Source organism: Portunus trituberculatus, chromosome 47, assembly GCF_017591435.1.
Source record: "Portunus trituberculatus isolate SZX2019 chromosome 47, ASM1759143v1, whole genome shotgun sequence".
Taxonomy (NCBI): Eukaryota; Metazoa; Arthropoda; class Malacostraca; order Decapoda; family Portunidae; genus Portunus; species Portunus trituberculatus.
The window spans coordinates 10,693,910-10,710,109 of record NC_059301.1 but is presented as its reverse complement, the minus strand read 5'-3'; the positions used below and the strand labels follow the sequence as shown (position 1 = coordinate 10,710,109).

General features: G+C 42.9%; 2 protein-coding genes across 2 annotated transcripts in view; one reads left to right on the top strand and one right to left on the bottom strand.

Annotated features, from left to right (window-relative positions):
- LOC123498141 (coiled-coil domain-containing protein 170-like) overlaps positions 1–8,477 on the top strand; it is a 72,828-nt gene extending 64,351 nt beyond the window's left edge. The window contains exons 7-21 of the mRNA XM_045245314.1: positions 42–166; positions 458–620; positions 1,377–1,544; positions 1,836–1,980; positions 3,476–3,648; positions 4,087–4,287; positions 4,430–4,567; positions 4,906–5,069; positions 5,805–5,913; positions 6,186–6,296; positions 6,435–6,560; positions 6,889–7,061; positions 7,301–7,396; positions 7,641–7,731; positions 8,376–8,477. Coding sequence (XP_045101249.1) covers positions 42–166; positions 458–620; positions 1,377–1,544; positions 1,836–1,980; positions 3,476–3,648; positions 4,087–4,287; positions 4,430–4,567; positions 4,906–5,069; positions 5,805–5,913; positions 6,186–6,296; positions 6,435–6,560; positions 6,889–7,061; positions 7,301–7,396; positions 7,641–7,731; positions 8,376–8,477 — 2,085 coding nt within the window. The remainder of the gene's footprint in view (positions 1–41; positions 167–457; positions 621–1,376; positions 1,545–1,835; positions 1,981–3,475; positions 3,649–4,086; positions 4,288–4,429; positions 4,568–4,905; positions 5,070–5,804; positions 5,914–6,185; positions 6,297–6,434; positions 6,561–6,888; positions 7,062–7,300; positions 7,397–7,640; positions 7,732–8,375) is intronic.
- Positions 8,478–8,497: 20 nt separating this feature from the next.
- LOC123498140 (methyltransferase-like protein 27) lies at positions 8,498–14,561 on the bottom strand. Its single transcript, XM_045245313.1, has 7 exons — positions 14,466–14,561; positions 13,546–13,659; positions 11,442–11,593; positions 10,917–11,032; positions 9,475–9,567; positions 8,851–8,963; positions 8,498–8,536 (listed from the first exon to the last, which is right to left on the bottom strand). The coding sequence occupies exons 2-7, from the start codon at positions 13,657–13,659 to the stop codon at positions 8,498–8,500; spliced, it is 627 nt and encodes a 208-aa protein (XP_045101248.1). The 5' UTR covers positions 14,466–14,561.
- Between the last annotated feature and the right edge of the window lie 1,639 nt (positions 14,562–16,200).

Here is a 16,200-nt window from a genome sequence, read left to right as displayed (position 1 = left end):
GCACTACATCATATCCGTGCTCTGTGTGGTCGGCGAGACAGGAGGAGGAGGCTTGCACTGTGTCACTTCGAGCCAACCAGCGCCGTAAAGAGTACACAGTGGGCGCCCTCACGCGGGAGAACAGGCAGCACGCGGACCGCATCAGCGAGCTAGAATGTCGCCTCAAGTGAGTGTGTTGATGTTCCTACCACATCCCGCCAATGCCATCGTGAAATATAGTACGAGTATTAACCTAGTAGATTGAATTACTTGCATATGGGTGATTGTGCTTTCATGATTAATTGTCGCTTGTAATTAGACAGATCTTTTTAGAAATGACAACAATGTGTCCACATCTCTTAAAAAGTTAAGAGCAATGTGGCGGTAGTAAATAGAACTTGATGATGATGTTTTGTTAATGCGTGTGTGTGTGTGTGTGTGTGTGTGTGTGTGTGTGTGTGTGTGTGTGTGTGTTCAGGACGCACCTGGAGGAGAGGGAGGCGGCGGAGCAGAGGAGCGAGATGTCCTACAAGCGGCTGATGGAGCTGGTGCGCGTGGTGACCTCCTCCCTCAGCCTGGGCGACCTTGACCCTCAGGACGCCCACGAGAAGCTGTCCATCAAGCTCGCCGAACTCGTCCAGGTGAGCGGGACGGCCAGGTGAAGGTGCCGAAGGCGTTGTGCTATTAGAATGTGCCATGGTTAGAGTTCAAGTAGACTTCACACTACCAAACTTACTTTTTCCGTGATATTAACTCCTTCAGTACTGAGACGCATTTTTACCATAAGTTTCGGATATGATTAGACGATTTTATTTACATTAGAAAGTGTCTGTGGAGGTCAGGAGATTAATAGCCAGAATCTTCACTATTTCAGTCCCAACATTAGTTTCTGAAGCTGTATAAAACTGCCAAACAGTAACTGAATGAGTATGAAAACGCTTCAAAATATTGAAGTGATTAAATTCCTTTCATCTACTGGCAGTCTCCTTACAAATCCCTACAGTTGATTGATTTTTAGCGGCTCAGACTTCTTCAGATTGAGGGACAACAAAGCATAAAGGAAAGACAGCACACTATGTTATTCGAGTTTCCGACCACAATTGTAAGTTTTAGAAGTCTGAGACAGAAAAACAATCTCAGAATCTCCTCTGATGGTGTAGGAAATTATAAAAGATTCCTTGAGGATTCCGTAGCTTGGAGAGAAATACAGAAAAAGAATAAGGTGGCAATCATTCATTGTGTGAATTATGCAAATCATTGTTCTTCAATTTTTATGTTTGATTATTCTCTTATTGTCTGGAGTAGAATAAATTTTAAGTAGTCATCCTCGTTCCATTCTCTCTCTCTCTCTCTCTCTCTCTCTCTCTCTCTCTCTCTCTCTCTGATAATCGTGACAGGACTGTGCACGTCTGAGGAGCGAGATGGCGCGGCTGACGGAGGAGTTGGAGCAGCGGGAGGGGGAGGCGTCGTCGGCCAGGCAGACGGTGGCGCGGCTGGTGAACGAGCTGGAGGACGAGAAGCGTTCAGTGGAGGAGCTGAACGTAGCCTTAGTAGACTATAGGAAGGTAAGGACACACACACACAGAGAGAGAGAGAGAGAGAGAGAGAGAGAGAGAGAGAGAGACCACACATTTAATATCTTGAGATTTAAAAAAAAAAGCGTATAATGAATAAGAAAAGTCAAATGCATTATTATCAAACATTAATAATTTTGTGTACAGTTTAACATGTTTTTTGGGGGAAGAACTCTCCTACGCGTCCTTTCTAGACAACACATCCACCTCAGACTCAGATATCGTGCAGCGGTTGGAGACATTTCTGGTTAGTGTAATAAACCCTGTTATAACTCCAATCAGGAAACGGATGACTTACGGACCAAGCTGCGGGCGGCGGAGGAGGAGGCAAAGAGTGTGCGGGAGAGGCTGCACAACACCAATAAGTCCTACAACACCACCCTGGAGGAGCTGCATGCCGCCGAGAGGAACCTGCAGCAGGCCAAGGGTAAGTGTGCCAGAACGCAACTTTATAGCAACATGGACGCTTAATTCTATGATTTGAGGTACATAAAGCTGTTAGAGAGTGACGGTGGAGTTTTTGACCATACATATACTGTGAATTTTTATTTTCTTATTAAGAATTGTTTACATTGACTCTTTCTTTTAAATTAACTTTCTTTCCCTTTTTTAGCAATCAGTTTGATATCATTCTGGAGATTTAAAAAAAGAAACGATACCAACAACCAATTACCTCCATAAAATAAAATGGTGTCATAAAAAAGCTGATAAACTGCGTTTACCAGTTTTTTTTATGACATCATTAAAACAAAATTTGACCTTAACCTCTTCAGTACTAGAATGTTTTTTTATAATTCTATTTTATTGACATTAAGAAGGGTTCATGGAGATAAGGCTTCATGGAGATCAAAAGAGATCAGAGTCTTCACATTCTGATCCTTAAATAACTTTCTGAAGCTGTATAAAATCACCAAATAGGTGGTAGAATGAATTTGAAAATGCTTCATAGTACAGAAGGGGTTAAGTCAATATATTTGAACTTTTGGAGGAAGTAAAAGTCCATCATGGATGAAGCGGCAAGATTAACTTGTACGAAAAAGTGTTACTGAGATGACATGCGGTGAAGTGAATCCCATCAGTTCTCGAGATTTCATTTTTTTGCAACACTTTTCCGCACGACTCGATATAATCCGCCTCATACCTTGGAATACAAGAAAATAAGTGACTAACAGGCCAGCTGACATGCATAAGGCACCTATTGAACACTTAAACTCACCATCTGACATCATTATCATCCTTGAATATGTCCAAACTTTTAATCCCCTCAGTATCATGACGCGTTTCCATATTTATTCTGCTTACTATTTGGTGATTTTATACAGCTTCAGATACTTATGTTGGAATTAAAAGAGTGAAGACTCTGGCCATTGATCTTTTGATCTCCATAGACCTTTCCTAATGTCAATAAAACCGTTTAATCAAGTCCCAGTATTGTGACTGGGACGCAATTTTACCTTGAGTTTTGGATGTGATTAGATGATTTTGTTAACATTAGGAAGGGTCTATGGAGGTCAGAAGATTAATGGCCAGAGTCTTCACTATTTCAATCCCCACATAAGTTTCTGAAGCCGTATGAAATCACCAAATATTAAGCAGAATAAATATGAAAATACGTCCTGGTGCTGAAAGGGTTAAAACTATGAAATGTCGTTGTACTTACTACCTTCCAACTAAGTTCTATTCATGTATCACCCTAATTATGAAACCGTCTTTGAATATCTCTTTCGGATACTGCGGATGTATAGACAGTGTATATTGACCTCTTGACGTTCCGAGATGGTGGTTTTGTATCAGCCATGCATTTGTGAAAGACTGTTGAAGGTTCTTTGGTTGTAGTGAAGCTGTCGAAAAGTCTCGTAATCCATTCTCTCTGTTATTACATTTATGAAACATCACGCTTCACACGCTGCACCTTCACCCAGACGAGTCAGTGGTCACAGAACACAGGCGGCAACAGACGGAGGCAGAAGGACGAGGATTCCTCACGACGGTAGCGGCTTTGCTCTCTTGCCCTGAGAACCGCGTCGCCCCCGAACAGCAGGCCGTCACCGACCGTATCCAGAGTCTGGTTGCCGCCAACAGGGAGGCAGCGGAGGTAAGGCAAGCCATGGAAAGAAAAGCATTATTAAAGAAGAAATGTCTTGATGTGTGAAAATAGATAAAACACACACTCTCTCTCTCTCTCTCTCTCTCTCTCTCTCTCTCTCTCTCTCTCTCTCTCTCTCTCTCTCTCTCTCTCTCTCTCTCTCTCTCTCTCGATAATTAAAACTGTTGTCCTCTATGTAGGAAAGAGTGATTTTCGCCATTATCTTTGCCACTCCTTTTCGATTTGTGTCTTAGATTAACGCGGTTGATGTACCAATGTTAAGTTCATTTCAAAGAAAATGCCTTATCTATTTGCTACATCAGTCACCATTGGCATTAGAGTCTGTATGAAATAAGATTAAGTTAAAACGAAACAATAAATTAAGTGACAACATAATGAAATATTTCACAAAGATTATCATGTTTTGTGAATGCATCACCTGGACAGCACGTGGAGCGCCTGACCTCCCAGGTGACCAGCCTCGGGGAGCAGTCCAGGCGACACACGGAGCTTTACGAGACTGCGGTAAGGAGAGGCCGCCAGACAGAGGCTGACCTACATGCCCTGTCCACCCGATGCCGCCAGCTGGAGGCCGATCAGGGCGCGGCGGAGGCTTCCCGCGAGCACCTCATCATTGGCAAGGAGAAGGTGGGTGTCCGTCATGACATGTGCTTGCAAGTCTTGTTATTCGTTTTTATTCATGACAGTTTGTTCTGTTCACTCGTGTCCTTGAATTTATGGCGTGTTGGCGTTGACGGCGCTTGTAATCATCTGTGTGTTGGTGGACTAGATGGAGCGGACGCTGGGTAGGGTGGTGGAGGCTCTTGGTCTAGCAGAGATGGGCAAGGAAGTGACCAACGACGTGGAGATGATCGTGTGCCGCTGCCAGCAACTTGTCAAGCTGGAGGGAGAGAAGATCGTGGATAAGGTATCGGCATGGTTGACGTTTTCCTAGTTTTTGGCAATGGCTTGGTCACTTCTTAGGTATGGGACGCAGTAGACAGACTGTTGGAAATGCATTAATCACTGACTTTAGTGCTCTGATTTTTCACGCTATGTTGTTGACCTCTGTGTCTAAGATTATGATGAAAGATTATATGATTAAAAGGTGAGTAATGTTTTCCTGCAAATAAAAAAAAAACATAGCATCCGAAAACTATTCTTCATTACAAGACTACCTTACTCTGCCTTAGGAGTATTGTACTTTCCTTTTAAGCCATTCCTTTCACCTTTCCTCCTTTGCTTTGTTTCCTCCCCGCGGGCCAGACCACCACCGTGTACCAGCTGCAGCGGAAAGTGAAGTCGCTGCGTGAGGCGGTGGAGAGGAAGGACCTGCACGTGGACATGCTAAGGAGAAAACTGGCCCTGACGGAGGACGCTGCGAGGGCCTCGCGTCAGCTGGAGGAGGAAAGGGACGATGTCATTGCCAAGTAATAGGAATCTATTTATGCATTCATCATTGTTATTATATACTATTTTTGTTATCATTGTTTATCATTATTGTTATTATTATTATTATTATTATTATTATTACTATTATTATTATTATTATTATATCTATTGTTGCTGTTTTTTTACTATAACCATGTTTACTTTTATTAATGTTTGTTATCGTTATTATTATTGTTGTTACTGATGGTGATGTTACATTGACTTCTTTGATTGTTCATCCATTTATTATTTTCAAATGCGGAGTATTAATGACAAGATCTAGAACACACGATCTATTACAGACATTATCAATAACTCTGCGTTTGTGTCCCGAGTGAGGGCGTGGTGACTGGGGGATATCAAGACCTTCCTTCCTGTTAAAAGTTATGGACGAAAGCCGAATGATATTTCCATTCTGTTCACTAATTTTTCTCAGTCATATGATATCTGATCTGTTGAGTACTGAACAATTTGATGGTTTTGTAAGGGGACTGTCAGTAGGCCAGAGAACTAAGATTGGGGAAAGGTGTGACAGTGGAAGTGAGTAAAGGAATTGACTCAGCCTTTACATTAAACAGTCACAAAGGCGCTTCCGTTCCGAGATCTGGAGGTGGCTGCAGGAAAGCTTAAACCAATGAACTCTTGTTGATGAATACATCTCCTGGTTCTATCAATAAACGTGACACTCATCCCGTGGTACAAGGTTCTCGAGGTAACTGCCTCCTCCCTGACAGGTACAAGCGGCAGTGTCGGCTGGTGGAACGACTCAATGCAGAGACGAGCGAATCCCGTTTGCAGTTGAGAGATATGAAGGCTCAGCTTGCCCAGGCCGCAGAAGATAAGGTGTATTTTAGATTCCATGATTATTATAAACAATGGTATATATATATATATATATATATATATATATATATATATATATATATATATATATATATATATATATATATATATATATATATATATATATATATATATATATATATATATATAAAGTTTTTCTCCTAAAAAAGTAAAGCATTTTTACCTTTTTATTAATTTTATTTTACCAATTATTCTTATTTCATATTTGTTGTATTTTATATTTTCTTTGTTTCAATATCCACCGCGGGCAGGGCCATGCAACCCAGACTCAGAAGAAGGTGGAGGAGCTGACAGCCAAAGTCAACGAGCTGGACACCATAAGATCCCGACAGCAAAAGAAAATTTCTCACCTGAAGGAACAGGTACGTGATTGATATCAAACAATATATGATTCAGAAAAAAGTAACGATTGGTATATATTTCATAACTTTCTTTATATATTCTATCTTCTCCAATACACTTACTACATGAAAGCCGATCCCTGGGGTGTGCCTGTGCAGGTGAAGGCCCAGGGCGAACACGTGTTAGAGGAGCGGCGTCTGAGCGAGGCAGGGCTAGAAAGTGTGACGCAGGAGCTGGCCCTCGCCAAGCAGGCCTTCCGCGATGTCACCAGGAGGGAGAAACAAGTATGTGTGTATGTGGGGAGGGGGATGGCGTTTGAGAGAGATACTTTTATATTTTGATATTTGACGCATTATCAGCTAGCTTGAACTTGCATATAATATGGATGATGAATATGATACGAGTACAGTACATATTTACAAACCGGATTCCATTGAGTCTAACTTCTTTTATAGAGAGAGAGAGAGAGAGAGAGAGAGAGAGAGAGAGAGAGAGATGGTGAGGGGGATATCAATAGCAGAATTTATAAAGAAGGTCAGAAATAGATAGTATTAAGAAAAAGTCAACAACCATTAATGTCTTCCCCATCACTGTGCCTGGTGCTTGCCACAGCTCTCTGAGTTTCGGCGCACAGTGGTGGAGCTCCTTGGCGCTGACGGGGAGCCGGGAGTCGAGGGGGACTACGAGGCCATATGTCGCCTGGAGAGGTTGGTTGGGGCTCACAAGGAATTGACTGACCTCTCTCGACGCCTCGATGAGATCACAGCGCCATCAAGGCCGAGCAGGTAAGCACAGCAATTAGGTGATTTGTCACCAGCCATTCATGGAGTAAGATACGAACCTAGTTCAACCTACTGATCCTAAATTTCAGCATTGGTTCCCCCGGCAAATATAGTAGCATGATGAAAAAAAAATAGAGGTTGTAAGCACAGCTTTTCATCCTTCCCTTTTTTTTTTTTTTTTGCCACAAAGATAAAGGACTGCATAGTAAGAGTCACTACTTTTTTTTTCTTTTTCCACACAGCGCAAGAACGTTGACCAGCCGCTCGCCGCCCCTCAAGTCTCCCATGCGACCTTCGTCAGGAATGTCTCCACCGTTGAGGATGGAGTCCCCCACCAGGTGTGTGTCTCGGAGTGAGTGGCGCCTTGCCCCACCGAGCACTATTTCTACTGGACGGGAATGGTTGCACTAAAAGAATCATTTTAATTTCCACACATAGAACTCTTTATTCCCTTTATTTTTGGCGTTGGAAATAACATGATATATATATATATATATATATATATATATATATATATATATATATATATATATATATATATATATATATATATATATATATATATATATTCTTTTTCACCAGATCTCCAGCAGAGCAGAGCTATCTGGACATGTCGGAGGAGCTGCGCGCCCTGGCAGATGACACTCACAATCTCCGCCCACACATCCGATCTGTCTGTTTGTTTGTCTGGCGTGTGTGTGTGTGTGTGTGTGTGTGTGTGTGTGTGTAATTCACCTCGGTCGTCTGCTAGTCACCCAGCCAATCTTCCCCATTACGGAGCGTGCTCAGAGCTCATAGACCGATCTTCGGGTAGGACTGAGACCACAACACACTCTACACACCGGGAAAGCGAGGCCACAACCCCTCGAGTTACATCCCGTACCTATTTACTGCTAAGTGAACAGGGGCTACACATTGAGAGGCTTGCCCATTTGCCTCGCCGCGCCGGGATTCGAACCCGGCCCTCTCGATTGTGAGTCGAGCGTGCTACCAACTACACTACGCGGTGTGTGTGTGTGTGTGTGTGTGTGTGTGTGTGTGTAGAGTTGATATGTACTTAGCGCCATATTCAGAAACGCTTCCCTCTCTCACCGTGACCATTTACAAAGTAGGTTGGGCTTTCTCACTCGGTTTCCTAGCGGGTGGGCTTTGAGATAGGAGGTACCCCAAAAAGTACCCCCTTTAGCCCATAAATTCCCGTGAAAAGCCCACATGGTATAAAAAAAAAAATACCACAGAAACGATTAGCCGAGTTTTCAAGAGTATTTGTCCTGTTGGTAATGCTGAAAATTTGTTAACGTGTCACTACAATTACAGGAATACCCGTACAAACCCGCGTCACTTCAACTAAAGCCCTTTGAAGACTGCGAAGGTGTGGCGCGAAAGTGTTTCAGAATACGGGCCTTAGATGTACGTTAGTATGTACTTCAACAGGTAAATCAGTATGCAATATGTTGGTATTCAGCCAGCAGAGTTGCCTACGAATAAACCGAATATTTTTACTGTTATTTTTACTGTTATTTTTACTGTTATTATTTATATTATTATTACTATTATCATACTATTATCATCATACACATTTTTTTCTGTATCCTTACCAGTTCGTCTCGCCGTCAGTCTTTTCGTCCGACTCTCTCTCTCTCTCTCTCTCTCTCTCTCTCTCTCTCTCTCTCTCTCTCTCTCTCTCTCTCTCTCTCTCTCTCTCTCTCTCTCTCTCTCTCTCTCTCTCTCTCTCTCTCTCTCTCTCTCTCTCTCTCTCTCTCTCTCCTCTCTCTCTCTCTCTCTCTCTCACCATCTTCCAGCAGCCTCGTCCTTCCAAGCTGTCCATGTAAGGCAGCAGTTTGCCCCGGTAGGCTTCCGTATTTTGCAGGAACTCGTATCGCATTGCTATCACCACAAAGCCGCCTGAGGGAGTGAGGAGCGACAATAGTGAACGAGAAGTCAGGTAGTGGTAGATAAGATGTTGGGGGTAAAAGAAGGTAGCAAAGGAGAGGGAAAAATGAAGAAACAGTAATCAAAGTAACTACAACTAGTCATATAGGAGTTATAAAACAGTAACTAATACTTTCATTCTTTTCTAATTTACGATGGGCAACGGCTAAGGTTTAACGAAATTATACTAAAAAAAAAAACGCTTGATGAGATGCAGTCACCGAACAGTCAAAATAACAACTTCTGCTACTGCTGCTGCTGCTGCTGCTGCTACTACTACTACTACTACTACTACTACTACTACTACTACTACTACTACTACTACTACTACTACTACTCCTACTCCTACTCCTAAAAGTATCAATTATAATAAAAAATAATGAAAATAGTAATAATAATAATAGTAATAATAATAATAATAATAGTAATAGTAACGGTAATGATAATAATAATGAAGAATGATAACGATACCAATAACACTCACCAGGTTTACAGGCAGTTATCATGTCGTCTACACTTGTGATGGGGAGATGACCTTCTGCCATTCCTCCCACTGCTATCACGAGATCGTAGGTGTCTGTGACAGGGGGTGGGGAGGACATGGAGGAGGAGAAGGTGGAGGTAACGTAATACGGATATGAAAAAAAGTTGATATTGAAGGTAAAATAGGTTGTTTAGTTAGGTCAGATTGGTACATAAATCACTTCAGTACCATGACGCGTTTCCATATTCATTTTGCTTGCTCTTTCGTGACTTTATACAGCTTTAGAAACTCATGTCGGGGATTAGAATGGTGAAGACTGTGGCTATTAATCTTCTGACCTTTATTGACTTTCCCTAATGTCAATAAAATGGTCTAGTCGTACACAAATCTCAAGGTAAAAAAAAAGTGTGTTTTTTTTACTAAAAGTTGCAACGATTCGCATAGGCAGAAGTAATGTAAGAAGTCTTTACGAGCACATACAAGAAAAAAGGATGCAAAAAAAAGGAGAAGTCTTGCAATTTCTAAGCTCTATAATGTTCAGAGGAGAATGTAGAACAAGAAATTATGCCTCAAGATTTACTTTAGTGATTAACCCCTTCAGAACTATGATGTGTTTCCATATTCATTCTGCTTACTATTTAGTGATTATATACAGCTTCAGAACCTTGTGTGGGGGGTTAAAATAATGAAGATTCTGGCCATTAATCTTCTTACCTCCATAGACCCTTCCTGATATCAATGAAATCGTTTAATAGTACCCAAAACTCATGGTAAATATGCGTCCCGGTACTGAAGGAGTTAACGAAATATGTACCGAATACCTCTGAGTGAAAGAATTATGGTCCGTCTGTTTTTTACATTAGCAGCTGTATAGCTAGATTAAATTATAGTTATAAACACACACACACTTTCTCTCTCTCTCTCTCTCTCTCTCTCTCTCTCTCTCTCTCTCTCTCTCTCTCTCTCTCTCTCTCTCTCTCTCTCTCTCTCTCTCTCTCTCTCTCTCTCTCTCTCTCTCTCTCTCTCTCTCTCTCTCTCTCTCTCTCTCTCTCTCTCTCTCTCTCTCTCTCTCTCTCTCTCTCTCTCTCTCTCTCTCTCTCTCTCTCTCTCTCTCTCTCTCTCTCTCTCTCTCTCTCTCTCTCTCTCTCTCTCTCTCTCTCTCTCTCTCTCTCTCTCTCTCTCTCTCTCTCTCTCTCTCTCTCTCTCTCTCTCTCTCTCTCTCTCTCTCTCTCTCTCTCTCTCTCTCTCTCTCTCTCTCTCTCTCTCTCTCTCTCTCTCTCTCTCTCTCTCTCTCTCTCTCTCTCTCTCTCTCTCTCTCTCTCTCTCTCTCTCTCTCTCTCTCTCTCTCTCTCTCTCTCTCTCTCTCTCTCTCTCTCTCTCTCTCTCTCTCTCTCTCTCTCTCTCTCTCTCTCTCTCTCTCTCTCTCTCTCTCTCTCACCTACCTGGAGGAATCATAGGATCTTTAATCCCCATGTAAACTTGAAAGATGTTTTGGTACACTTTCTTCTCCTGTAATATCTTGATCATTCCTAAAGAGGGTTCCACAGCGTCCAGGAGCCTGTTGGATGAAAAACAACGAATCTTTGGAAAGTGCCCGTAGATAAAACCACTTCAGTCTTCAGGATAGTCGTGTATATAAATAAATCTGTTTACTACTCTCTACACGACTGTCAACAAGCGCCACCACGTCTCTATTGTCACGTGTTAGCAGTCTTACGATGCTTTTTATTCTTCTGTGAATTGTAACATGTATAGTAACTGTGTAACCTGGAGCGAGGATTATAGTCTTTTCATAAGTCAAGCAACCTCCCACACTGTTGAGAGAGAGAGAGAGAGAGAGAGAGAGAGAGAGAGAGAGGAGGGGGTGAAGGAGGGAGGGATAATGAGAGAGGGAGGGAGAGATAATGAGAGTGAGGGAGCGAGAGAGGGAGGAAGGGAGAGGAACTGAGGGAGCTCTTTCGTTTTACCTGAAGCCTGCTCCGGCCAATATCACTCCCACAAGTCCGGTACCAGCCGCCACATCCAGGACGCGGAGGGTGGAGCAGAGGTCAGCTGGGACATGGCTCATTATCTCTTCTAGAGCGATCTGTGGTCCGTTGTATGTCCCAGGCGAAAGAAACTGATGAGGAGGAGGATGAAAAAAAAAGTTGAATTGCGAGTGAGGTTAGAAGAGAAGAAAAGGATGATGGAGAGGTAAAGAGAGGAGGATAACGAGGAGAAATGAAGGAATTTAGGAGAATAAGTAAATAAAGTAAAGTAGTAAGGAAAAGAAGTAAGGAGGAAAGTTAGGAAGGATGGAAAGGAAGGTAAAATAACATAAGATAAGAAACAGAGAGATACAAAGGAATGACAAACAGCAGCAGTCCTACTGTCCCTTTCTAAGTTGTTTGTGAATTACTCTATTTAAGCTAGGTTAAGAGAAAAAGATAGTAAAACCGAAGACTTATCCCCACCCACTACTCCCTCCAGATTAACTTGGCAGAAAATAAGGATTAAAAAAAACATACAACATGGCTAGGCTGCCCCAGTTGGCTAGAAGCAAGGCAAGGGTGACTACAGCCCTGCAGAACACTCCTTGACCTAACGAGGGACTCAGCTCACCTAGCGACCTAAGGAAGATCTTTTATGTTGATGACCAAAGGATGACCTATTACGTATGACCAAAAAATGACCTTTTCTTATGTTGATGACCAAAGGAAGAACTTTTATGTTGATGACCAAAGGATGACCTCCTCTTATATGATCAAAGGAAAGATTTTTATGTGGATGACGAAAGGAAGGATTTTTATGTTGATTACCTAAGGATGACTTCTTTTATCATTGACCGAGGGAAAGATTTTTCTATTTATAATCCAACAAAAGATTAAGTTTTTGATCCAAGTAGGATATTTTCTAGTCTATATATCAAAAAGGATACCAGTTTAGTTTCTTTAATCACCTTACGGAACTCAAATTCTTCCAGTTATTCACTGCATCTACTCCTGACAAAAAAAATGTATATGCATATGAAATTCCAGAAATGTTGATTTAGTATTCAAGAAGGAAGAGGAGGAATACATAGGAAAGACGAGTGACAGGAGGCCTTGTGACCTATGACGAGGTCACTCGTTAACTATACTACATTTACAGAAGCTATATACTTGGTAGGAAGCAAGGATAGAACAGGTGAAGCTCCTCCCCACCCACCACCCTCCGGCGTTACCCGGCAAGAAATAAAACGAAAAATACAGGAAAGATGGAAAAAAAAACTACTACTATCGCTAAGAAAGAGAAGTAAGTGTAACTACTACTATAGCAAAAAAAAAAAAAAAATTCGGAAATCATTTTCTCTGTAAAACTTGTCTAATCATGAACGTAGCTGGCAGCTTGTTCCAACGTTCAACCACTCTTACGTTAAAAAGGTTTCTTCGCAAATCAGTATTAAATCGCTGTCCCTAACTTTCAAGCCGTTATTTCTTGTTACTGATTGCGAAAGCTCAAAAAGGTTTTCGTAAGCGATATTTTTAAGTATTTTGAATGTTTGGATGAAATCACCTCAAATGCGACGATCTCTAAGGGAGAACATATCTAATCTTTAGAGACGTTCTTCATAAGACAGACCAGGTAAAGGAGGAGGAAGAGAGGTGAGTGGGAGGAGGAGGAGGAGGAGGAGGAGGAGGACTAGAGTAGGAGGAGGAAGAACAGGGATAGGAGGGTAGGAGGGAGGAAGTTGCGGAAGTAGAAAGGAAAGGGGAGATGAGGAGAAGGATGAAGCAAAGGCAGACGAGGGTGTAGTGGCAAAATTTTCTTAAATAAAACCCTGTAAAGGCCTGTACGGTGGTTTTCAAGTTTCTTGATATGTGGCTTCATCACTCACAGCCTACAAGTATCTTTTCCAACGAGATAGCAGAAGAGAGAGAAGGGAGGTAGCGGAAGAGGAGGAAGGAGAGAAGGGAGGTAGAGGGAGCAAGTAAAGTTTAGATATTTCAGAATTTCAAGAAGGAAGTGAAGATTAATCGCCAGCACCATCCCACCACCACCTATCATTGCCATTATCACCACCACCACCACCACACTATGTAGTACACTCACCTCATCGTAATCAGTAGCCCAGTCATCATAGAAGGTCGTCACCTGATCCGGTTCAACCCCTTTCTGGTGGCACGGCAAGTTCAACAGATCGGTGGAAATACTTATGTCACTCATCTGGAGAAATGTTAGTAATATCAATAAGCTGGCAATCAAACTATAGGTGTTTATCGTTTCCTAAGGTTGTTTTTGACTAACGGAACAAACATTTCCACCTACAATATAATAAGCTGTAACTTATATGGCAGAGATGTGGCCAAGAAAGGGGCCTTAAGGACAGAAACAGCTAGTGGCAAATATTGGATAAATTACATAAGAAAAACTAAGACCAGGGATTATTGTGTGAGAGGAATAGCTGAAGGAGCGGAGACTTCAAGAGAAATATCACAAGAAAGAAGACCGAAGTGATTTGACTCATGTACGAGAATCATGCGTGTCGGAACGTTATGGACATGAGGATTGAGTGAAAAAAGGAAGCGGGAGACTGAAATCCCAATGGAAAATTAACATTACAAACAAAATTTTGGAAGAAGACCTGAGGAATCGGGATACGCAAAGACAGGAGAAGATGAAATAAAAGGCTTTCAAGAATCAGTCTATATTGAAATGGATTAATTAAAGAGGAAAACAAAAGAGGAAAAATATTAACAGAATTCTAGAGAGGAAAAATATAAACAGAATTCTAGAATGTTAAGTGGTTAATTTTAGACTGGCTTTGAATTCTTGAAAATGTTGTGTTAGTTTGTGTTTGTGTAGCAGCAGATTAAAAGGAGTTTGTAAGCTGTAATTTCATATCATCAGATTTATGGAGTTGTTTTGCTTGAATAAAAGGTATTGCTAAAAAGTGGATTTGTACACGATTTTTCTTGATATTACAATAAACAAAAGGTCACTTAATAATGCGTATTTACCATGGACAGTACCTTGAATTGATAGGTATTGCCTTCACGAGTTGGTAGTCTGGAAGCGAGAGAAGTGGTGCGTTCGAAAGCTTGATCGTATCTGAATTCTTGCCTTTCTGTTCAGGTTTATTTATGAGGGGAGGGGGAGATAAGACGAGACAGACACACAGACAGACAGAGAGAGAGAGAGAGAGAGAGAGAGAGAGAGAGAGAGAGAGAGAGAGAGAGAGAGAGAGAGAGAGAGAGAGAGAGAGAGAGAGAGAGAGAGAGAGAGAGAGAGAGAGAGAGAGAGAGAGAGAGAGAGAGAGAGAGAGCTGTAGGGGACGGACGTGTGCGTGAGGCTCCTGCTTGTGGTGTATTTTGTGTGGGTGAACGACAGTGAACGCCCTTAAGGAAGTGTTTCAGTGAAGTAGCTCTGTTTGTGCTGTACAGTGTGAAGTGCAGATAAGAGAGAGGTGCTACAGTGCAATAGAAAATTAGATAATTTAGTGACAAGTGTCTCGTAGCGAGTGTGAGTGCACGTGTGTGAGCCTACCCGCCCGTGACCTGTCTCACCTGACGCCACACCCAGGCCACCTGGCTGGAATTCCCAAGGGAACCATAACCCCACCCCCAGTCTTCCCTCCCGGGCTCTCTCTCTCTCTCTCTCTCTCTCTCTCTCTCTCCCATACACTTTAACCTCTCACCACCTCTGCGTAGAGGAAGAAGTGTAACTTCGTCATAATGGTAGCATACCAAAAAATTGGGAGGATTGGGCACCCAGGCTATAAGCCACGAAGATGGTGTGCTGTTTGTGGCCTACGTCTGCTGTGATGGTGAAACAGACTGCCGCAACGTATGCCACATCGCATGGCATACACGTGCGACGTAACCCAGCAGCTACGCCAAGAGGCCAACATTGACGCAGGAGTTGTGTACGAAGATGAAGATGTCGAGGAAACACCTGACACCCCAGCCCCTCCTCCTTTCTCCCCTGTGGATGACATCGACGCACCTACCTTCAGTGAGGACGTGGACAACGAACGTCAAGAATACATGGCGATGGATAGGGAGGAGCTTGTATCCCTCACTTTACGCCTAAAACAAGAAGTGATGGGAAACAAGAACGTTATCCAGTCACTTACCCTACAACGTGACTGGATAATAGAGAAAAAGGCTCAGGTGCTGGATATCTTGGAATTCATCGAGACATTGAGCGACGCAAGAGATGCTGACGCGAGAAGAAGCACCCGCACCATAGGTACTTCTGCCGCTGGCTCATGGATCGACAAGTCATGGGAGAAAGCATGTAGATCATCGGAGAGGTGGAGACAATGGTGGGAGTCAGAAAACACGAAACGTCTCCCCCCCAGCCGTGTCGGATTAACACCTCCCACACTCTCCACCGCCACCAATACCTCACCCACCACCGCTGCCGCCACCTCCACCACCCCCACAACCCCCACCACCTCCCTCACCCCAAATCCCGCTAACAACGGTGCCCTCCCCACCGCCACAAGCTCCACCTCGACTACTGCCTCGCCATCTACGCCTCCCGCTCAACACAACAACCAGGCAGCAGCAAGAAACCCCACTAATAATTCAGGTGGAAGGAAGAGACAAGCAAAAAAGAGCCACACGGGTAGAGGAGCGAGAATGACCCCACCTGTTGCCCAAAATGCCCCCCTCCTCCCCGGGACCGAAGATGCTGTGAGTACTGCCTGCGCCCAGGTCACTCGAGGGAAGAATGCTTCTCACGGGTAGCAGACGCCAGACA

What these genes read in the sequence shown, in the direction of transcription:
- LOC123498140 (XM_045245313.1), bottom strand. Translation starts at nt 13,659, where the DNA reads ATGAGTGACATAAGTATTTCCACCGATCTGTTGAACTTGCCGTGCCAC. An exon ending in GGGCTACTGATTACGATGAG is followed by an intron (nt 11,594 to 13,545) that starts GTGAGTGTACTA and finishes CCTCCTCATCAG; the next exon opens with TTTCTTTCGCCTGGGACATA. An exon ending in TTGGCCGGAGCAGGCTTCAG is followed by an intron (nt 11,033 to 11,441) that starts GTAAAACGAAAG and finishes TTCATCCAACAG; the next exon opens with GCTCCTGGACGCTGTGGAAC.